This window comes from Stylophora pistillata, chromosome 12 (assembly GCF_964205215.1).
Source record: "Stylophora pistillata chromosome 12, jaStyPist1.2, whole genome shotgun sequence".
NCBI lineage: Eukaryota > Metazoa > Cnidaria > Anthozoa > Scleractinia > Pocilloporidae > Stylophora > Stylophora pistillata.
In genome coordinates this window covers 5,599,169-5,621,299 of record NC_142530.1, presented here as the reverse complement: position 1 = coordinate 5,621,299, position 22,131 = coordinate 5,599,169, and the positions used below count along the sequence as shown (strand labels likewise).

At 39.2% G+C, this 22,131-nt stretch overlaps 2 protein-coding genes across 3 annotated transcripts in view; one reads left to right on the top strand and one right to left on the bottom strand.

Moving 5' to 3' along the window:
• The window catches only part of LOC148718519 (uncharacterized), a 677,830-nt gene that overhangs the window by 379,671 nt on the left and 276,028 nt on the right, over window positions 1–22,131 (top strand). The window lies entirely within an intron of this gene.
• LOC148718532 (spondin-1-like) lies at window positions 11,084–21,135 on the bottom strand. The gene is made up of 3 exons (XM_088741727.1): window positions 19,945–21,135; window positions 14,610–14,894; window positions 11,084–11,670 (listed from the first exon to the last, which is right to left on the bottom strand). The coding sequence occupies exons 1-3, from the start codon at window positions 21,011–21,013 to the stop codon at window positions 11,522–11,524; spliced, it is 1,503 nt and encodes a 500-aa protein (XP_088597853.1). The 5' UTR covers window positions 21,014–21,135; the 3' UTR covers window positions 11,084–11,521.

The window sequence follows — 22,131 nt, the reverse complement described above, 5'->3', positions numbered from 1 at the left end:
TTGATGAATGCTTCACAGTGCAAGTATTGCATTTCTTCGTTTTAAATAACAGAGACGCCGCACTAAATTCAACAAAACGTCACGTTATCACGTGATAGTCGAAAGCCTGTCCGTGCACTTAAATTCAAACCGCTGACTACGGAATACAAATAACTGTTAGTCAGAGAAATAGTTTGATGGCACTTGAAGCAGCGGAAGGAACGACTGCGATGGTTTTTGAAGCATGAAACTCTTAAAAATTATTACAAATGGAATTCGATTGCATCTATGTGGTAATCCTGTCAAAAATATTCATTAGAGTCTATTTTGAAAGGTCTATTTTGAAAGCATATAATTGTGGATAAATTCAATATAACTTGTTACCAATTAGAAAGGCTTTTTTCAACCACGTAAAGCTGACACGTGGTTTGTAAGATCGTCAGCTCAGTATCGTCTGCTCAAGTAATTAATTCAATTAATTACAATTATTACAATTACAATGTTTTACAATATATTACAGAATCGCATAGTTTAAAGTAAACACGCGCTCTGATTGGTCAATACGTCAACCGGAAGAGAGGGTATTTAGCGTGGAATTGCACTAACGCATAAAGCGATATCGCTGACGTGAGTCGCGAGCAATAATTATTGTAACTAACGTAAAAACGTAAATATAACTAGTGCTATGAAAATATGAACAAATATGAACAAATTTATAGAAAACGAATGTCTTCCAAATTTTGAATTGAAATTGAAATTTTCAGAAAATTGGAGGAAACCACTCACGCTCAAAAGTACGAGAAAACGCATGGAAAAAAGTCAAAATGCCAGAGACGAGGGAAGAAAGCCAAACGACAGTTCTCGCCGAGGAAAACCAAACAAGCGTTACGAAAGAAAACAAAAACAGGTATCAATGCCGAAAAAGGTCAAGCATCTTTTCCCGAAATCCAAACCATTGTAGCCTATACAGACGACGAACTGGCCTCTTTTAGATACAACATGGTTTCAAAAAACACTAGACGGCAAATTCAAAAATTCGAGTGGTGACAAAACCGTCATCCAAGCGCTCAGTGATGATTTCGACCCAGTGGAGATATCAGAGCTCACTGGCCACTCCAATCCCGAATCCATATCTAGCTACGAATAAGTTGGCCGCTTTCAAACCATGCCAAGCACGACAACTACCAACGGCTATTCAAGTCATGCTTTACGGGAGATTGTTCTGAATAGCTCAGCCACGCCAAGCAACACAGCAGCTACTAGTGACCTTGACAGCAATGCCAGTCGTTCTAGTTACCTGATGGCAGGAGCAGTTGGCGGAATGTTTACCGGAGTAACTTTTAATAATTCTCCAGTAAATATTTCTATAAACTTTCAGTCCAGCATTGACACCAACGAGCGACTCCCTGCGATGAAAGAAAAACAGTTAAAATTGTGACTTTTAACTGAACTGTTTTTCGCCAGAGTTTACCGAGAAATTCCAGTCTTAATCATTATATTTTGAATACACTTCTTTTTACAACTGTAAAGCACTTACCGGTTTTTTGTAGATCTTGCTTTGATACCGGAACGACTAAAATTTTCATTTCGCTTGAGGATTTGACCATTCAGTTGTTGATTGTCGGCGCCACATTCTGCCAAGTTGAGTGGTAGCAGGCAAATCTATGTCTTAAATAACTCCGTATTGTGTACTTTTAGTTTTTTTTGGTGAAGATTGTAAAATGTGAGGCACCGCTTTCTCTACGAGTTTGAAATAAAAATGGTTTTCATTCTAAAAATATCTTGTTCCCTCTATTCGCTAGATATTGACACCTGACTTTGAAAGGGTTTCCATTGTTTGCGCACTGGCGTGGCGCACAAAAATACAAAACATCTGGTTTCGCCCAGTGATTTGGTGGCTTTAGCAATGTGATGCAAGAAAAATTCACGAGGTACAATTAAAATTGTCGACGGTTCAAACGTGAGCGACGTACCTTCCTTTCTATTCCCTTAACAATGACAGTTCTGACAGTTGACTTTAAAATGGCTTTCCTAAGGGCGCGCGTACGGAATAAAAACAAACAATAACATTGCCGTTTCATTTTCTTATTTTCTTATTTTTATTCTGTTATGCGATTCAAGAAAAATTCACTACCTGACTCTTGAATTCCACGTTAAATTTCACTTGAAAAATCGATATCGCACTCATCGCTTCCCGATTCGTGCGATATCGGTTTTTCGCGTGAAATTTAACGTGGAATTCACTCGTCAGGCAGTGAATTTTTCTATAATATTACAGAAAAATATGCACTGTCCGCAGTTAGCAAAGGCTAGTCGAGGCGGGCAGTGTTTAATACGTATATTATAAAATAAAAAGATTTACAGAGCAAGAGCTTCAAGATTCTAGACAAATTACAACTACATTAATACATTTAAGATACGGCAAGAAAACAGAACAAGCTGGGGTCTTATAGTTGTCCTATTAAAGTAGACAAATCAATATAATCGTCATGTTTTTCGAGTCTCTCGAGGAGGAAACCATTAATTTTACTCTTAAAATTGTATTTTGATAGCTGGCGCACTTCACAAGACAAGCTATCCAGATTCTAACACCATTTCTTGAAAATGCCCTTTTTTGTATATCTAATCTTGAACTTTCAACAAAATAGTCGCCTCTTGAAGATGATCTTGTCTTATGGGGATGAATATTAGTTTGATAAGTGAATAAGTTAGATATGTCAGAAGGTGACAAAGGCTTTGGATATGTCGTGCATCATGATGGCAACTGATTTAAAGTAAAGCATATCCAAAGGAAGAAAACAAGAAAACGTTTTATATCTATGAATAGATTCTTCGCATACGAACGTGCAATTAGAGAGGCCTTACATTACGGTTCGAATTATCCTCTGGCTTATTGTTTCTCAGGTAACGACTCATTGACTACGTTCGATAAAATTTTATGGAATTGTTAGTAAAGCTAGTCGGGTATGATATCCGTACAGCCCCACCTTCATTATACATACAGTTTTTAAACAAAGAAAACAGTGGCGAATAAACATAGATTGCCTTTGGGACTACGGCTTTGTTCTTCGATAGTATGAGGTTATGTGGAAATCTTACCACCAGTCGAGTTACATTCCTTTAGGTCTTTCGCTCTGGGGAAATTCGACCATGACTGAACTTGTTAAACGGCAAGATTTGCGCCCAACGTATCCTTTAAAGTGAATTCATTCTGGGTGGGTGGCTGTAAGAGTTCGCGTATGTATTTACCAACAGAACTATTCGCACACTATACACTATTCTGTTAGACTTTTGCGTCTCACCCCATGTCTGATTATACATGTTTTTCGTCGATAAGAGAAAAAAATAGAAAAAAAACCGTACATCATCCCTTGGGGCTGAAGCTTTGTTGCAGTGCACATTGGGAATACACACAAAATTCTTCCAAGCAAAGCTTGACTTAAACACGAAGGCGCGCTATAAAAGGAACCTTAGGTCCCACTGGACCATTTGTCAATCAACCGTCGTGTGATGTAGAACTCTTAGAGTCAAGTCAGCTTGAGCTACAGCTACTCCAAAGCAGTGAACAGCGGGCGCATTCCTCAAAATTGTTTTATGCCTTCATCACAATACAAGAATTTTTGAGATTTGTATTTCCTTTCTCCAATGGAAATTGTCTTTATTTGTGGCGGTAAATTTGAGATCGAAGTAGGTGGTTCGCACGTTACCTCATGCCACCATGCTCGTGGAAGTAAACAATAGATATCTCATTAGCTCCTTTTGTTCGTCTACCAGCATTTAAATTTGACCCGCACACGTCAACGGTGATTGACAAATGAGCCTAGGTCTTCCCAGGGAAGACTTCCTTATATAGCGCGCCTTCGTGTTTAAATTCTCACAATCATCTTCTAAATTCAGTTTTTCCTAACTTCTAACCCTCACAACCATCAACACGTTACATTTTAGTCAAGGACTATGTTTGCCGCAAAGTTTTTCATCTCGATCAGTTTTCATCACTTTGTTCACACGTTTGATTATTTTTCCTTCTCTTTCAGTCATTTCTTATAGCAAGCAGCATATAATGACTAAGTTTGGTTTTTTATTTCCTGTTTTTGCTTGTCGTTATCGTTATCCATGATGGCCTTGTACTTGAGAACGGACAATTTTCTTATATCTACTTTGTTAGATTTCTTTCTTTTTTTTGCAACCTTACTTGTTCTTTAGCAAGATACTTAATTGTTGATCATAATTTGCTTGTCGTGCCACAATATTCATGGTTATATCGCGTTTATCATATTAATAACAATGCTAGTTTTAAGCTCCACACGAAGCACGTGACAGTGCCGTTTTCTCGCGCTTGCTTGTTGTAATTAGTTAGTGAACTCTCTTTTCAGTGGTCTTTGCATCTATTTTTAGCTGTAAAATAACGACGTCAGCTTAGGAGCCCCTTCAAAGTAGTTCTTCATCAACAAATATATGATAAAAAAATGTGAAATGTGAATGCCTTTTAAACATTTTGTAGTCCATTGTTTCGCGGAAATTGATCCACTCAACTAAAGAGCATCAAAATATTTTTGTTGTGATAATATTAGAGAGAAGTTTCCAAAGGTTAAATAAAAACCCTGAGTGATAAGAAAGTGTTCCTAACCTAACCTGGTATGACATTTTGAGGTAAATGATATAGTATCAAGAGGACTGGCTGATGATAATTGAGAGTAGTAAATCAAGCGTTTAAGACTTCTGGAAAGCTTTCACAAAAACTCTACCCTCGTCTAAAACGTCCTCCAAAATTAACATTCTGTTAGCTGATGGCGCCTTTCTCACCTCAGCTCAATCTATTGCCTCGGCTTTTAATACATATTTCGTGAATGTGGGAAAATTTCTTGCGGAAAAGATCGTTCCTGAGCCGTACACAGCTAATGCTATGGCATTTACTTCATAACCGATTAGTGAAGATTTTGTTTCAAGATCCATCAGTTTGTAAGAAATATACAATTTTTTTTTTGTTTCGAGCGTTAGCCCTTACCATTTCAACTTTGTTGATATATTCAAATTATTTCGTTACCCCCACCGACGCAGCCCCAAACAGTTTCTTTACAAACTATCAGCCTTTATGAAAACATGCGACCGACCGCCATGACCTTTTTGCATGGGTCACCAAGCTGAAAGACTAAACACTCCACCATATTGACATCATTAGGGAGTTAAAGCAAATTACTACGGCTGGCGCTGCTACGGCTATTGTGGTTGACGAGGCTTGGGGAGAGTACGTCGCCGTAGCCCGCCAAAATTCAACTTTAAGCAACGCGAACTACAAACCTAGTACGGCTGAGAAGTTTAAAACCAATAAATTAAGCGTCAAAATGACATCGTTCAAAGGGACGAGGGATTCCAACGTTTGGAAAAAAATTGTAAGCGATCCTGTGCACAGTGAATGAGTGAATTAAAATATTTAAGCTTACGTGTTGTAAAATTGCCAGTTTGGAGCTTATAAACACCAAAGCAAAGTTTCTACACGGTCCCTCACAACCCTCGTCATTCCTCGGCTTCAGCTATTTGAATATCAAGTAGTCTTTGAGGTTTGAAAAGGAAAGGTTAGACTTTCTACTTACGCATTTCTCCTTGCGTTCGCTGCGTTCTCCATGTGCACACTGCTTCGATCCTTCGACAAACCCGGCTGCAAAAATAAAGGCAGATTCACTCGGTAAGGGACAGCAAGCTTGATAAATATTCCCGGTAAGCTATTTTAAAAGATGTTAAGTGTATTTCAATAGTTAAAATTGCTCAGGAGAATGTATAAAGCGAAGAAAGAAGCGAGATAAGTTTACGTACCACAGACTACGCCGAAACCTTCCCACTCGCGTAGAAGGATTTCCCGCTACGGCTGGATGGGAACCACTGACATGCGCAATGACTCGTTTCTGGAAAATTTTAATTCCGTTAGCCGTAGCAGCGCCAGCCGTAGTGATTTGCTTAAACTCCCTATTTAAACAACCTGAGGAAGACCAATAAAACTGGTCAAAACGTCGGTTTCAAAGATATTTTAACCTCAGAAAATCCCAGAAACGATTAAAAAATTTTGGAAATTGTAAATGACAAGTCATTTCTTTTCGACCGAAAAACACAACGGCTCAATACAGCAGGGCTCGGCTCATCCTCGGTGTAAAAACCTGTGAAGCTCACGAGTGACGTAAAACAAAGACAACAAAACCTTATAAACAATAGCGGACAGCAAAACAATACCTCATGAAACAAAGAAAACCTCGTCAGGTTTTTACATCGAGGATGACCCCAGGGCTCACAATATTTTCAACAGATGATCAGCACGAAAAAAAATGGAACTAAGACGCTTCTTCGCGATTTGTAAGTTCTTATAACTAAACTTACAAGCTTCGATTGGGTCAAAGTTCACAAATTGGCTACACTCTTTACTTATTAGGGCCTATCTGTCCTCGTGACAAAATTGTTTATTTAGGAAAATTTTCTGTCATCACCAACACTTTATGAGTGCGAATGTTTTGTCGTGACTCGACAAATTTTGGCCGAGGCGGACACATTTTCAAACGCACCTCCGACAAAATTTCTCCCGGGTCAAACCTTGGCGAAATTGATTAAATAAACAAAGGCGTCATAAACTTGTCGATCATTTGTCGTAAACGTCACCGCTTGCGTTGTAATTAAACTGAGTTTAGTTCACCAAAATATTGTAGTAATTGTCTTTCGTTGCGAAACTCGCGGAATTTACAACTTCAAACAACTTAAGATGAATCCTAGTCATTGGAGTCTCAATCCATAGTCAAATTATAGCGGTCAGTCGTATCGGCAGGTCAGGCGCTGAATGCTACTTTATCAGTCCAACAATGAAGCAGTGTATGTGGCACAAGATCCAGAAGTGCCCACGCAAAGCAAAGAGAAAGGAAAAGCTAAATTGAATAAAATTACAATGAAATATAGTATTTTTGGCTATTAACCGAAGTTGACAAATTTAACAGTTAAAACTGGAGCCTCACAACAAAATGAAACTAGTGCCGATGCACCTCCTCGTCCATATTCCACATATTGTGTTGAAATAATGACAAAAAAAAGCACAAAGATCACGACATTTATGATCATAAGTGACCTTGATATACTCGTCTCGCCGACTGGAAACATATTTTCATTCCGTAGGGGACAATAAGGGTGTGTTTACAGGCATCATAACACCTTGTTTGATTGTAGTTCCCGTTGTCGCAGTCGTGTTTTATGTATTTCATAAAAAAACGGGATGTGTTGTGTAACGGAGCGATGCTCCAGAGAAGAATGCAGTTTTACAAATATAAATTTAAAAGTGAATGAATACACGCCAATGTAGCAAAGATCAAGGGAGGAATGCAGTTTACCGAATCCACAATAAGACGAAAAAGAAATCGTTCATTACGATGGCTTTTCTATCTTTAATAGGCATCTAGTGCATGCCATCGAAAAATTCGGGTCATCCTCGGTGTAGAAACCTGACGAGGTTTTCTTTGTTTCATGAGGTATTGTTTTGCTGTACGCTATTGTTTATAATGTTTTGTTGTCTTTGTTTTACGTCACTCGTGAGCTTCACAGGTTTTTACACCGAGGATGAGCCAAAAATTCATAATGATGTAGCAACGTAGCTCAAACAAAGCACCACTTATTGTAATCGACAAATTATTTTGAAATATGCATAAGACCTGAGGCTAGTCGTTGACATAGCTGTCATTCCTACTGTTAAATGATGGAAAACTTTTTTCATATTTACCTAAATGAATTTGTCCTGCGACGCTCAGCTTTTGTTAAAAACTAACCACGTATCGTAATGAATCATGGATGTTATTGCCCACCCGACGATATCCAACCAAACCAAGACTAGTGAAAAAAATATCATATTTTTCGGTACAAGTTGCATGAAATTCGATTGCGCGAACTGGAGTTTTCTTGAAAAGGTGAAACAATTTAATGTAATAAGAAAAATGGAGTTTTTTTCCCTTCAAATTCTGTAACGAACCGGGAATTATTCATGGTGAAAAAATAACTGTCATAGACTAGGTAACCTTAAATAGCCAAGTTCACCTCTACAACAAGCAAAACGTTGCGGCTCTATATGGGTGTTGAGGAAATAGAATTTCCTGCAATGTCAACATTTGATGCGAAAGCAGATGCTCTATAGAATCTTAGTTGTCTCGAAGTGGGAGACCTTTTTTCGGTATCCTTATCAAAATTTTGTTCGGAAATGCACAGCACCGACGATGAACAAAAATTTCCACTCCCCAATCTGTGCCAAGCTACTAATTCTAACGCTAGAAAGGTAAAAGAAACCCTGATTTTTGTATCAACGCAAGCTTCACATTTCACCTCATCCCACTTTCTCCCCTCCTCACTTTCTCCGCTGCCCCCCCCCCCCCCAAAACAACCCCCACGCACTATCAGTGGTATGGCTCAGAGCCCATAGTCATGACACAAAATAATATTTTTAATTAGACCACGACGTAAGTAATAACGTCTGACGTTTCTCCGGGCTGTTAAGGAGATAGAACGATTTGATATTCAAGGAATAGCAAAGAGACTAAGACAAAAATCTTTTATTATTTATTCAGTAAATAACATAAGGATGCACTTGCGGAAATTTCAACGAAATTAATCAATGGCTGCTCGGAATCCCTACTCGATCATAAAGTTGAAATTTGGCTCAAAAGTTAAAACATGTCGCAGTAATCAACTTATTCCTGAGACAGTTTGAGATAAGCAGGCTCTCTAGCGCCTTCTGGCTTCTACTTTTTCTTTCGGTTATAATTTTTGCCAAATACCCCCCGTACTTGTTTAATACAAATTGCTCGGCTTGAAATCATTTTAATTAAATATAAATGAAAACAAAAATTAGTGAAAAACACAAAGCAACTTTTAATATCCTTGTTTCAGCTTATTGAGCACTGTGATTACACATGAAACTTCTTTGAACTTGAAATCTCTCCTAAAGAGCTTACAGCGCTGGATATATTCTGGGATGGGCTTCCCTGAAGTAACACATTTCCAGACTAGAGGTATATGAGCGCTTTTTAGAAGAAAAATCAGTGCAAGTCACTCAGTTTTAAAGCAAAACTCCTCACTCGTTAATCTTCTTACAGTTAAAAAATGACACATAAAGGATATCGTTTGGAACGTAGGGCGGAGAATCCCTCAACAAAAACATTATAGAATGACATTTGCATCTGGGTAGATAATAAAAAGCAGCTTAAAAGTTTATTTCAATACAAAGATGCCTCGGTACCTCGTGAGGACTCAAGCCATCATCCGAGTGAGATCTTTAACAAAATTACAATGACATCAGGCGGTGTGCGCACTCCGATTGCATTGCATTGTGGTAGCGTTATTTTCAATATGGCGGTAAAAGTGGTAGAAATGGGTAGAGTTTGACCGAATATTACGTAAACATTAGGCCGTTTCCTTTTCTTTTGACTATAGGTAAATATAATTTGATATATTCTGAACGTGTAGAAGTATTTTTCGTGCGTATTTGTCATGTATCATATCGTTCTCAAGGACAAACGCAAGCACTGTATTTTAGCATGTAATTTGAGACCGGTTTTCGAGCAGGTAAGATTCGTTGTACGTCGTAGTTTGAAGCCTTTCAAAGATTTTTATGGCCACTTTGATCCTTCTTCAACAGCTCTGACCAAGTGCGCTCAAACGCGCTCCAACAGTACAAATTTTCTACGCATCTAAGTGATAGTGTTTAAGACCTCTTTGTGGAGCGAAAAGGCCCATTGTTGTGCATGTTTAGTGTGTTGCGTTACATATCGTTGCTGCTGCAAGGGCATTTATCAATCATGTTGTAAATCTACCTTCCTAAGTGAAGGAAAATTAAATAATCGCGTTTGTTGTGTGGTAAATCTTCTATCTTGATCACTGGATGAAGGACAATTTAATTAGAGCGATGAAAAGAGTCACTTCATCCATGAAAACCTCTACCTTGCGAAAGGCAGTCGACCGTTGAAAGGTGTTGATAGGCCTGCGCGTCTCCTACCATTCGCTAGCGCTTTCAAATCTTCTACCTTCAAAGTTTAGCTCTTACAAGGATATCTTTTGGTGACTTTCCTTTGCGATGTGATAATAAGGGTCAGTTTTGAGGCGTCATAATTCTCCATCTGTATGTTCTTGAGGCCGGAGTTGGCAAAGCCGGATGAGATTGTGTTACAAAAGGCAATATTTTCTTCTGTGCCCGCGCTATTTTCTTTGTTTCAGAGTATACTTTTCTCCTGAAAAGTAATAACTCCAGAGATACGTTTCTCAAAACCCTCATATAGGTTTCCTCTATTCTCGAAGGAGAACTTGAAACTCTATACGTTTTTATTAAACGTGGAGCGCGACAAATTCGTTCCTAGGAGGCGTGGGGCTTCTCCTTTTACAAATCCCGTATTTACGCTCGGTGGAAAAAGTTCGTCTATTACAAGATCTCTGTCTCTCTAATATGCGTTTGCATGTCAAGGGTCAATTCACAGTTAAATAACTCGCGTCTACGAATATAATTACTGACTTTGAAATTATTCATCCTGCCATCGGTTGTGAGTGTAACTGTTGCCATTTGTGTCGAGATTCGTAGGCAGATTTCAGTTTAGAGTCTCTCTAAAGAACGTCAGTTGCCTCCTAAGAACGAATTCGTCATGGATGAATGACAGGAGTCGCGCAGGCCCGTCAAACGTTTTAACTTTCGAAGTGAATGGCAACAGACTGAGTGAAACCCTATTACAATCCCCGTATATTCACGTCGTATCTCTCTGCCACCAAAGACGTTTACTCCAACGCGCCAAGATGCAAATAATTCAATTTTTGTTTTACGATTTTTTTTTGCCTACCATGACATTAACGATGCACTCATTGTTAGCTTTTCATTGCTTGGTTGATCAATCAGAGTAGACCGCGATTCTAAGTTTTGATACTTCACATTTATGCCTTAGACTTTTTGGAGATACAATAAAATTTTTTATTTCGAAGTATTGCATTGCGTATCCTCGCTGGGCACAACGTTATGCGCGTCAGTTGCGCATTCTCCTAGACAAAATAGCAGCTCTCAATAGAGCCTGTACTCGCCTCTGAGTTCAATCGTCATTGTCCCATGAACGAGCTCGGTAATTCCCTTTTATTAATAGCATATTCATTTTTGACTTGCTCCCAAAAAATATAACTTTGAAGAGAAAGAAGTTTAGGGGTGTTTAATTAATACTAAAAGACTTAAAACTAAAAGCTCTGATCCAATTGTGGTTTGACCGCGGCAAAAGGTAGAAAAACATGTAGATTCTCAAATCTGATTACCTAGCTCTGGCCTAACTTAGAATCCCGGTTCGAGTCCTTGTATAACCTGTAGCAGGCTCACGCTAATACTATTTTTCATTTTCCCGCTTTTCGCCTGTCCCCTATAACAGATAGCTTGGCAAAGGTTAGTCCTTACAATCATTATAGTCGAAGAAGCTCTACAACCATTTGACTCTTGTTTTACTTTATTTCGCTTGTAGTGTTTTAAGCGTAAAACTTACAATGTTGATTTTCAAGGCCAATGCAAGGTTCATCTCCTAAAACAAAATTTACACGCGATGACGGCGATGACGGCGACGACGACAACAAAACCTACCATCACTACTACCACGATCAGGACTTTTGATAAGCTTTTATCTGTATCTGTATCTGTATCTGTATATGTACCTGTATCTGTATCTGAAAAGGATAAGAAATAATATAGGCGATGAAAAAATTGATTAAGATTAACACGGGAAGTCATTTGAATGATCGCTGAGCCGCTTTTCAAGCAATAAAATAAAATTTAAAAAAAGCTTTAGAATTTCCTTTTCAAATTTGAACTCAATGACAAACACAAAAAAACTTGGTTCTGTAGATATAAATTTGTTTACCAAAAGGACGTACAGACAGCAGAATGACAATAACTCTCAATAAAGAAACGACAACTTTGAGTTTAAATTTCCAAGACATGGTTCGACATTCTCATGTCATCTTCAGTTGCAAATGAGCTTTTAACGGTTGTACATTTAAATTATTCAGGTACGTTAGGGCTACGTTACAATTTGAATATTAAATACGCAAAAAATGTAAATAGCGCGCGCTTGACTAGACCAAAAAATGATAATTATAATAATAATAATAATAGAATAAAAGACCAAGGAACAACATAATTAAAAGGAAAGAGACAATTCTAGATGCTTCAATTGCTGATTAAGAATGGGTTTTCCCACTTAAATGCAATGCCTCTTTGATCTTAATTTAGTATTTTGAAGCTGCAGAATCTAAGATCGTGAAACACTCTGTATCACAAGGGTCAAGACAGGCCCTTGATGAGTGCAGGTGCTTGTAAATGTGCGAAGTTTTGTCCGGCAAGAGGTGCTCACGAACTCGTGTACAAATGTGGCGAGTGGTCTCACCAATGTAACTGGCATCCCAGCCAGCACACGAAAATTTATAAACGACACCCGAACGTAGACCTATCGGTACTGAATCTTCCACACCGAACATGTTTCTGAGTTTAAACGTACTGAAGACTAACTTAACATCTAAATCAGCTCTACAATAACGTTTGAGTAGTTGTCTGAACTTAGTCTGAGCGATGTTTGAAAACCGGCCAACATAGCGGGGAAGTTTACAATAATGCGAAGAAGGTTTACCGGAGTTAGAAGAGGCATTCTTCCCAGTAGGAGAAGGATTATTTTTCTTAACTAGATACCTGTAAATGATCTTGTCTATGACCCAAGATGGAAAACAATTTTTCCGTAACAAGAAAATAAGTTTCTTGACATCCAGATGAAAACCAACCCAAGAATTATTGATCTTATATACTCTGTCAATCAATGTTCTGACTAAACCTAATTTGTAGATCAAAGGGGCGAAGCTAAAATAATTAGTAAGAAGACCAGTAAACGTCTTCTTGCGATATATACTAGTGACGATGGATGTATGACTGTTGTCTACAATATGTCTAAAAACGATATTTTCCTATCAATTTCCCTTTCCATTGTGAAACGACTAGTGTATATCGCAAGAAGACGTTTACTGGTCTTCTTACTAATTATTTTAGCTTCGCCCCTTTGATCTACAAATTAGGTTTAGTCATAACATTGATTGACAGAGTATATAAGATCAATAATTCCTGGGTTGGTTTTCAGCTGGATGTCAAGAAACTTATCTTCTTGCTACGGAAAAATTGTTTTCCATCTTGGGTCATAGACAAGACCATTTACAGGTATCTAGCTAAGAAAAATAATCCTTCTCCTACTGGCAAGGGCAGAATGCCTCTTCTAACTCCGGTAAACCTTCTGCGCACTATTGTAAACTTCCCCGCTATGTTGGCCGGTTTTCAAACATCGCTCAGACTAAGTTTAGACAACTACTGAAACGTTATTGTAGAGCTGATTTAGATGTTAAGTTAGTCTTCAGTACGTTTAAACTCAGAAACATGTTCAGTGTGAAAGATTCAGTACCGATAGGTCTACGCTCGCGTGTCGTTTATAAATTTTCGTGTGCTGGCTGGGATGCCAGTTACATTGGTGAGACCACTCACCACATTCGTACACGAGTTCGTGAGCACCTCTTGTCGGACAAAACTTCGCACATTTACAAGCACCTGCACTCATCAAGGGCCTGTCTTGACTCTTGTGATACAGAATGTTTCACGATCTTAGATTCTGCAGCTTCAAAATACCAAATTAAGATCAAAGAGGCATTGCATATTAAGTGGAAAAAACTCATTCTTAATCAGCAATTGAAGCATCTAGAATTGTCTCTTTCCTTTTAATTATGTTGTTCCTTGGTCTTTTATTTTATTATTATTATTATTATTAATATTATTATTATTATTATTATTATTATTATTATTATTATTATTTGGTCTAGTCAAGCGCGCGCTATTTACATTTTTCGCGTATTTGATATTCAAAGTGTAACGTAGCCCTAGCGTACCTGAATAATTTAAATGTACAACCGTTAAAAGCTCATTTGCAACTGAAGATGACATGAGAATGTCGAAACATGTCTTGGAAATTTAAACTCAAAGTTGTCGTTTCTTTATTGAGAGAAATTTGCTTACGCATTTAAACATCACGTTTCATTACACCTAATAAATAGAATAGCTCTTAAAATTGTGCCAGACTCTCGCTAATACCATTTTTCACTCGCCTGCTTTTTCGCCTGTCATAGATAGTCTGATAAAGGCTAGTCCTAACACTCGTTTTAGTTTAAGGAGCTCTACGAACATTTCAGCCTTGTTTTTTTTTTTTTTATCCTGCTTTTGGCGTTTTAAGCCTAGCATTTAGTTTGATGAAGAGAAAGGAATAAGTCAACCTAGATCGGATCCGCCGCAATTCAGTGATTTTCTAGGTTTCACTTTATCAGTTTATAAAAACAAACACTCAGGATGACGATGAAAACTGAGGCTCTTTCTCTATTTTTTCGCGCCGCAACAGTTTTAAGACCAAAACGCTTGATCGAGATCAGAGATTCGGAAGGGGGGCTTTTGATGAAGCGACTGAATAACGCAGACTTATTCGGGGAGATATAGCCCTTTCGATAGTTTTTATCATTTCAACCAAGTCAGAAAACGAGATTTCTATAACTATTACGTCATTATTCCTTTTACTGTCTAGTTTTACCTTTCGCAGCGATGTCACAGCAGACACCATAATAGCCCGCTTTACAAATACATACTCCATCCGTTAGATTACCTCCATACCAACAACTCCTCTGAGGGCAGGCTCGTGTCATTGTTAAATTAGATCCTCCGGGGCATGTACCTCCACACTGCTCTGGAATTATCAGGCTACGTGTGCTAGTCTGCTCCCCCCCTACACCACACTTTGTTGAACAAGCACTCCACACTGACCAGGAACTAAGTAGGCAGTCAACTTCCCTGAGTCCGCCGCAACGCCAAATGTTCCCTGCATAGGACGTAATTAAAAGATGTCAATTTTTTAAACAATTTCCGTGGACTCTGGCGACAGACGGAGAAAGGCAAGTTATTCGTTGAAACGAGCGTGACATGCCCATCGTGTTGCACCTCTATTGAAATCCTGTTCAATGCACAACGTGACGGGCGATTAAGGCTGGATAGTTCCCTCCGAGACTTTAAGCGTTGGAGCCAGCCCACGCCGTCATTTCTCTAAGGATTACAATACATGTGAATCGAAGGCCATGCCAGTCAACGCGAAAGAATCATGCTGCCATTGTTCTGCTTTCTTTTTGTTTTATTGTATTCTAAGGAGGCGGGGAGTTTCATTGGAAAAATTGGAGTTTATGCTTCATCTAAATAAAATTGAATTGAGAGTTAAAGCATATAAATTGAAAGGATTCGTTTTGAAATATACACCTCTTGAATATTTACATGTAAATGTGGCAAAGTCCAAAATTCTGCTCGTGTTGTTGCCATAGCTGTCACTCTCTCAAATCAGAAACACATATTGCATAGTATTATTCCTGAGTTCATTTCATCGGGAAGTTAATTTCGGTAAGATCTATCATTACCAATAACATATCTGATCAATATTCTGAAGCCTGCTTGTACGTAGAAGGTAATGTGTCAAATCTTTCATCCTCTTGTCTTTAAGCCGTTCAAAGTGGACCCAAACGTAGCAAGATAATTTAATTTGGTTTGAACAACTAAGTTGATAATGTAAAATGGCCACCGGTAATGAGTTTAAAAACTGACTTTTCGAGCGTTAGCCCTTCGTCAAAGCAAATATTTGAAATTTGAGTGTTCACCTCTCCGTTATTGGTAGACAAACAAAATTCGGTGAAAAGGTAATTCTTTTGATCCTTTTGATACTATTTCAGCTAATGTCTGTCGCGCCTTAAAGTCATTTCTAAACACCTAAAGACTGTCAGCAATACCGGTCTTGAGGCCGATATTTAATTTTAGATCAAGCACCAATTATTAACGTACCTTCCAGCAATCAGACTAGATCACCTGTTCCGGGCATTACTGTTTTTCAGGCGTTGGATGAAGGAGAGGGTCATAAAGATGCCGTGCATTATATTCTAGAAGAGATATACAGCCATGCTAAAGGAAAAAACGCGCGGGTCTTATCGCCGAATTAGTAAGGCATTTTTGAGAAAAATTTTCTAGCAAACCCTTTTTTCAGGTTTTCGTGGTTAAAAATTGTCGTTTCGAGGAAGATTTCCAAAATGCTGCAAAGCACCGGTCTTGTTGAACTGCCAAAATGGCACGGCACGTTGTTCCGGATTTTCTTTAAATTTGTTGTTTGCTCACAGAGACTTAAAAGCCTCCGTAAACATTAAAATGTGTCAGCCTTCTTAATTACAGAGGCTGTCCAAATATAATTAAAGGAAGACAAATGAGCAGTTGACACAAATAATAACTTCTTACTAACCAAGCGCGAGAGCCGTACTGAGGATTATTGGCCCAAAATCGTGGTAGTACAGAGCGAGCGATGTTACTAAATATTTTATCATGGCGTTCGGGAAAACTTCTTTGATTTTAATTTTTCGGCTTTCACGAACAAAAATATACGGCTTGTGACCGCTTCCGCGGAAGTGGTCCGTATGGCAAAATCCATACCGAGTAAGAACTAATCAGAACGCTCGGATTTACCTGAAGACTATCCTGCCACATAGTAAGTTGTTATAACCTTCAAGCTCGAGGTATTTTCATCGATGGTTTATTTTCTCACTGAGCTTTTTGTTTAAAAATACATGTCCTTGCAACTTTTCACCTCGTGTTTGCGTTTTTCTGCCAGAAATTCATTGTATGATTACAAGCTTGTTTTATTTTTGTAGGTGTGGTCGTTAACTCAAGCGAATTAGTTTTGCCTAGCGTGCTAATTGACATTCCTTGTTCTAGATTTTGACGTTAAAAAAATGTTGAATTGGTGTCAGTGACGTTATACACCGATTGATAGCAGCTTCAACATCCGAGCAACCCACAGGCTTTTGACTGTCGTCCTTTCAACCCTACTTGGGTGGGTTAGGGAATTTGAACCGGAAGTGTTAAGTCTTTCCAGTGGAATACTTGTGGTTTACCTTTTAATGTGGAGGTACTTAAAGCGGATGACTCAGAATTTAGGGTCTATAAGGTCTAGGTTTTTGAGCTTGAATAGTCAAATCAATTGCTGGTCGTGCCTTTTACAAAAGATGTGACAATGAAATGATGGTCTCAATAGAAAGATGGCTTTCACGGCTAACGGCTACATTTTTTGGCCATTTTATACGGCTTATGCTATAATTTCACGGTTACATTATTTTAAGGACTGACGGTTAGAATTTGTCAAATTTGTACGCCTAATGACTAACTTTTGCCGTTTTACGGCTTATAGTTAACCCCATCGAGAACCACTAAGATCTAGCGCCTGGGCAGGGCATTTGAACATGATTTTGGCCCAGGGGGGCTGGAACCAAACTTCAAAAGTTAAAATTCCTGAGGGGAGGCAATGTTGAAGCTTTGAATAGCGCTTTATACTAATGACGTCAGGAAATTTTAGACCCCCCGCGTGACTCAGACAAACAAACTCCACTTCTTTGAGAACCACAAGGGAAATGGCGAGTAGTTCGCTTATTTCCTTACAGTTCTGACCGAAGAGGACGGCGTTCCTGGCTCCAAATTTCAAAGAGAACCGCAAGAATACACTGTAGACCAGCTAAAACGGTAGTTAAAATGTAGGGGCTTAAAATTAAGCGGTAAACGAGAAGAACTTGTACAGACTGTGTGAGATGCGGGAATTATCACACCCTTGATCCGGCAATCGATCATGGAAAATGGTTTGCTGCCAAAGTTTTTCAAGAAAATTCTGATGTGAACAATGTAAAAAGGGCGTTGACAGGCCTACACGACTCCCCAGCGCGTGTTTAGAATAGCCTATTCAAAGTTTGGCTCTCACGAGCATGTTTTTGAGCGATCGCCCTCTTTTGTAAGATACGAGCGGCGGACTTTTGTATATTTCGCTCAATACTGATTGTGTTTCTATTAAATGCCAGTTCATGTAGTTTATGTAGTTAATGTTCAGGCAGTTGTCATTGAATAATTTCTGTTTCTTTGACGCTGAATTTTCTCTTTCTTTCGGTGCTTTCCTCTAAGGAGCATGTGCTCAACTTACGTGCGCTGCTCTTAGATTTGCCTTTAGTGGATCGGGAAATTCGGCTGTTGGACCTTTTTCGCCGGGCCAGTGAAGAGCACAAATATAACTTAAGTGTTTCTTGTTATGTTTTTCTCCGTAAAAAACTCATGCGAACAAGCCACCAGCCAACGCTTGCACTTTGCCATGTCTCGCGAAGGTTTTGGGAAAGGAATGAATACTTTCTTCCCTAATTCCTTTCACTCTTTGAGTGATTTTGGCCATTTATCTGCATATCTTGAGTCTGTCTTGCACTCACCCCAACAACAGTGTTTGGTACCAACCATGCCCCGTCCTTTCAGAACGCCAAGTCATTTTTTGACGAAATATTCCGTCGTTTTGTTTTAATTTTACAGCTCTCGCTCATACATTTCTTTAAGCTGGTCGCAATGTTTGTCTGAGTCTGTGCGGGGGGTCTCATAGGTTATCACGTAGCAAAATCTATTTTTAGTAATAGTATAAAGCGCCATTGATCGATGCATCATTTTTTCTTCTAGCATAATACTTTCAGTATCCCTCAACCTAACAATGTCATCTGTTTGATAATCACCAAGAAAAACCGTGCCACAGTGTCTTCTTTCACACAGGACTGAGTCTAACGATTTTCGATTTAAAAATAGTTACCATAGGAGTTTTCAACGGGGGAGGGGGTGGGGGTGAATCTCCCATAGTTGTATCTCTGCTTTTCAGTGAAACACTCTTCCAAGGTAACATAGTTTATATCAACTAATGAACAAGCTTTTAAAAGTGTGATTCTCGTGCCTGAAAAAAACGCAAGAAGGAAACAATCAAATGTGTTTTTGTGATTGAAAATATCTCGACCGTGCTTGACAAACGCTTAGGTATGTTGAATTCATAGTAGTATCTGATTGTTTCCCGTTTTCAACGTCTTCGGCGAAGAGCATTTGACCTGCCGTTATAAATGATTGAATTGTCCTCTTTCAAGTCCACAATGAAGCTCAAGTTTACCCTCGAACTTTCTTAAGACTTATGGGTGTTCGAATACGCAAAGAAAAACAGACGCCCTCCTAGCTTACGGAATGTGTTATTGTAAAACAATTTCGCCATGGGAAATGGACGAGAATTTTAAACGAGAGCAGAGATAAAAACCAATCTCCCGTAGTTAGCTATGCTTGGTTAGCTTACTGTTATCGATTTCGTGATCGAACACGGTACTAACTTCTAAAATATGCTTGGAACTTCGGATTTAACCAAAAGGTTCCTAAGTAGATCATATCATGACGTAAATGACGATGTTGCGACTTTCACAAAGTTCAGCCCGGTTTTTCCGTGCAGAAATGAAAAGCCTCAAACTAATTTTTATATTTTTATATCCTCGAAAAAAACACAATTTCCACTTATCATGAGCTTAACCTGAACCGATTCTGTGTTATACCGCATGGGGAAAATGATAATTGAAACGTTGCTGCGAAATGTGATAGTTGGATTTTGAAATATTGGTGATTTTTGAAAGCTTTCTGTGATATCAAAATTAAATGAAATGGTCCCGTTTTCGACTTGAGCCATGCCTCGATCTTCCTCTACAAATGTGTCGAATTGATACGAGCTTGCTTTCTCTTGCGCTTTTCATTAGCAAATTAAAGTTCATTTGCCTCTACTCGGAGCAGTAATTTCCGCCATTTTACGGCTACCGACGCTCGTTTCAGTTATCGTATTTTTTTTCTAGTATAAAGAAGCGAGTCTGGGGAAAAAAAACTTCCCACGCTTCTTAGTTCACTATGAGGTATTTCTGGGAAAAATACGGAGGTTTTCAATTTTTCGATCACGTACCACATTTTTCGATTTTCACTGTGTCAATTCAAATATTCGCTCTAAAAGTTTTAAGTTTTCTTCAACTAATTACCTTGCTTCTGACAGCAATCCCCGGAAAACCCTTCTTTACAGAAACAAGCCCCATCTCGTAGACTTCCTCCATTAAAACAGCCTGGATGTGGGCACGATCTCGTTTTCCTGCGGGAAGATGAGCACGTACCGCCACATTGCTCAACAGTGATTCGGTGACGAAAGCTTGACTGAGTTCCTGATACGCCACAAGGAGTTGTACAACCGCTCCATTCTGACCAGTAGCTTAGTTGACAGTCGACTGGCTTACTCCCATAGCACTGCCGAGTTTCTACAAGGTTGTCAGGGCATGCTGTTCCACCACAAGAAGGCTTTGATACTATCGTTCTTGATCGACGTCGATGGCCTTGCTCTCTACATCGGTCTACTGTGCAATAACTCCAGTGTGACCAAGACGCGACAACACAGTCGACTGGGTTACTCCCATAGCACTGCCGAGTTTCTACAAGGTTGTCAGGGCATGCTGTTCCACCACAAGAAGGCTTTGATACTATCGTTCTTGATCGACGTCGATGGCCTTGCTCTCCACATCGGTCTGCTGTGCAAGAACTCCAGTGTGACCAAGACGAAACAACACAGTCGACTGGGTTACTCCCATAGCACTGCCGAGTTTCTACAAGGTTGTCAGGGCATGCTGTTCCACCACAAGAAGGCTTTGATACTATCGTTCTTGATCGACGTCGATGGCCTTGCTCTCCACATCGGTCTGCTGTGCAAGAACTCCAGTGTGACCAAGACGAAACAACACAGTCGACTGGGTTACTCCCATAGCACTGCCGAGTTTCTACAAGGTTGTCAGGGCATTCTGTTCCGCCACAAGAAGGCTCTGATTCTATCGTTCTTGATCGACGTCGATGGCCTTGCTCTCCACATCGGTCTGCTGTGCAAGAACTCCAGTGTGACCAAGACGCGACATCACAGTTTTGCACTGGACATACACGACGACGACGACGACGTCTCCGCCAAGCGTCACACTCAGAAGTTAAAAGGAACCACAACAGAAACATCATTCCAATAGAAATCTTTGCCGAGAACATCTTTAGTTTACGTAATGGAACAGGGCGTTGCATACACGATTGTAAACGAACCCAAAGCTAAGTAACCAGGATTCGGACTTTTCCCTCCTAATGTTTACGAGGAGGTCATCATGTTATCGTACTGCAAAGTATGCTGGGATCATGTAATGTTTCCAGAAATATTTATTAAGAGTCGATCCTAAATTTATATAATCGTCCGCCGTTTTGGTTAGTGCACTGTGGTGTAAACGTGTTCCATATCACGAGTTTATTATATATAGATATTTCTTAGATTTAGATAGTTTTTTCTTGCATAGTACTAACACGTGGCACCTATCATGCGTTTGATGGGAAGGTAAATAATTATTCAGCCGCACGGAAGAGAAATGCATCTGGGACTGAAATGTTCAGGTTTTGCGAGTACCGTAATAACGGCAAAGTAAGAATTCGATAATGGAGAACAAGTATTCCGTATTTCTTTCATCGCTATACATTTAGAGAGGAGTAAACGTAGAGTAAATTTCATTTCGAAACAGTTCAATTTTTCCGTGATGTTTTCATGCATATATATGCTTCGGTGCATTTAGGGGTTTTTTCCCGTGACCTTTCGCTTTTTATTGCATTATTCCAGTTCTTAGAAATGCATTATTGCAGTTAAACAGTTCCTGAAAACAATTTCATCTCGTATGACTGTCTCCTCTATCCTTTCCTTTTGTGGCAGGAGGCGAAGCCACATATGTTGTCGCAAGGAGTGAATGAGTAAGGGATCACTCACAGTTTCTGGGCAACGAGTCGATTTTAAATCGTCACGATTTATAAGTCACTCGATAAACGATTTAAAGCGTGACTCGTTTGTTTGTGAATAGAAACGAGACTCGTTTATAGAAACGAGACTTGTTTGTAGAAACGAGACTCGTTTGTAGAAACGAGACTCGTTTGTAGAAACGAGACTCGTTTTTAGAAACGAGACTCGTTTGACAAAACGAGAGTCGTTTTGCGAAAGAAGGCTCGTGTGCCAAACTTTGCTCTTGGCGCATGCGCCGAAGTATAGTTTTTTTTTTCCAGGGTAAAGTTTTAGGTTCAAGATAAGCTGGGATTTTGCTGCAATATGTTAAGGTAATCTCTATTTTCTTTTTCTTGGGATTACAAAGTGCAGGGAAGGCCTAAACCGA

Coding starts and splice junctions, on each gene's coding strand:
- LOC148718532 (XM_088741727.1), bottom strand. CDS start 21,013: ATGCAACGCCCTGTTCCATTACGTAAACTAAAGATGTTCTCGGCAAAG. Junction 14,895..19,944: donor GGATTGCTGTCAGAAGCAAG/GTAATTAGTTGA, acceptor CGTCCTATGCAG/GGAACATTTGGCGTTGCGGC. Junction 11,671..14,609: donor CTGTGACATCGCTGCGAAAG/GTAAAACTAGAC, acceptor TATCCTTTTCAG/ATACAGATACAGGTACATAT.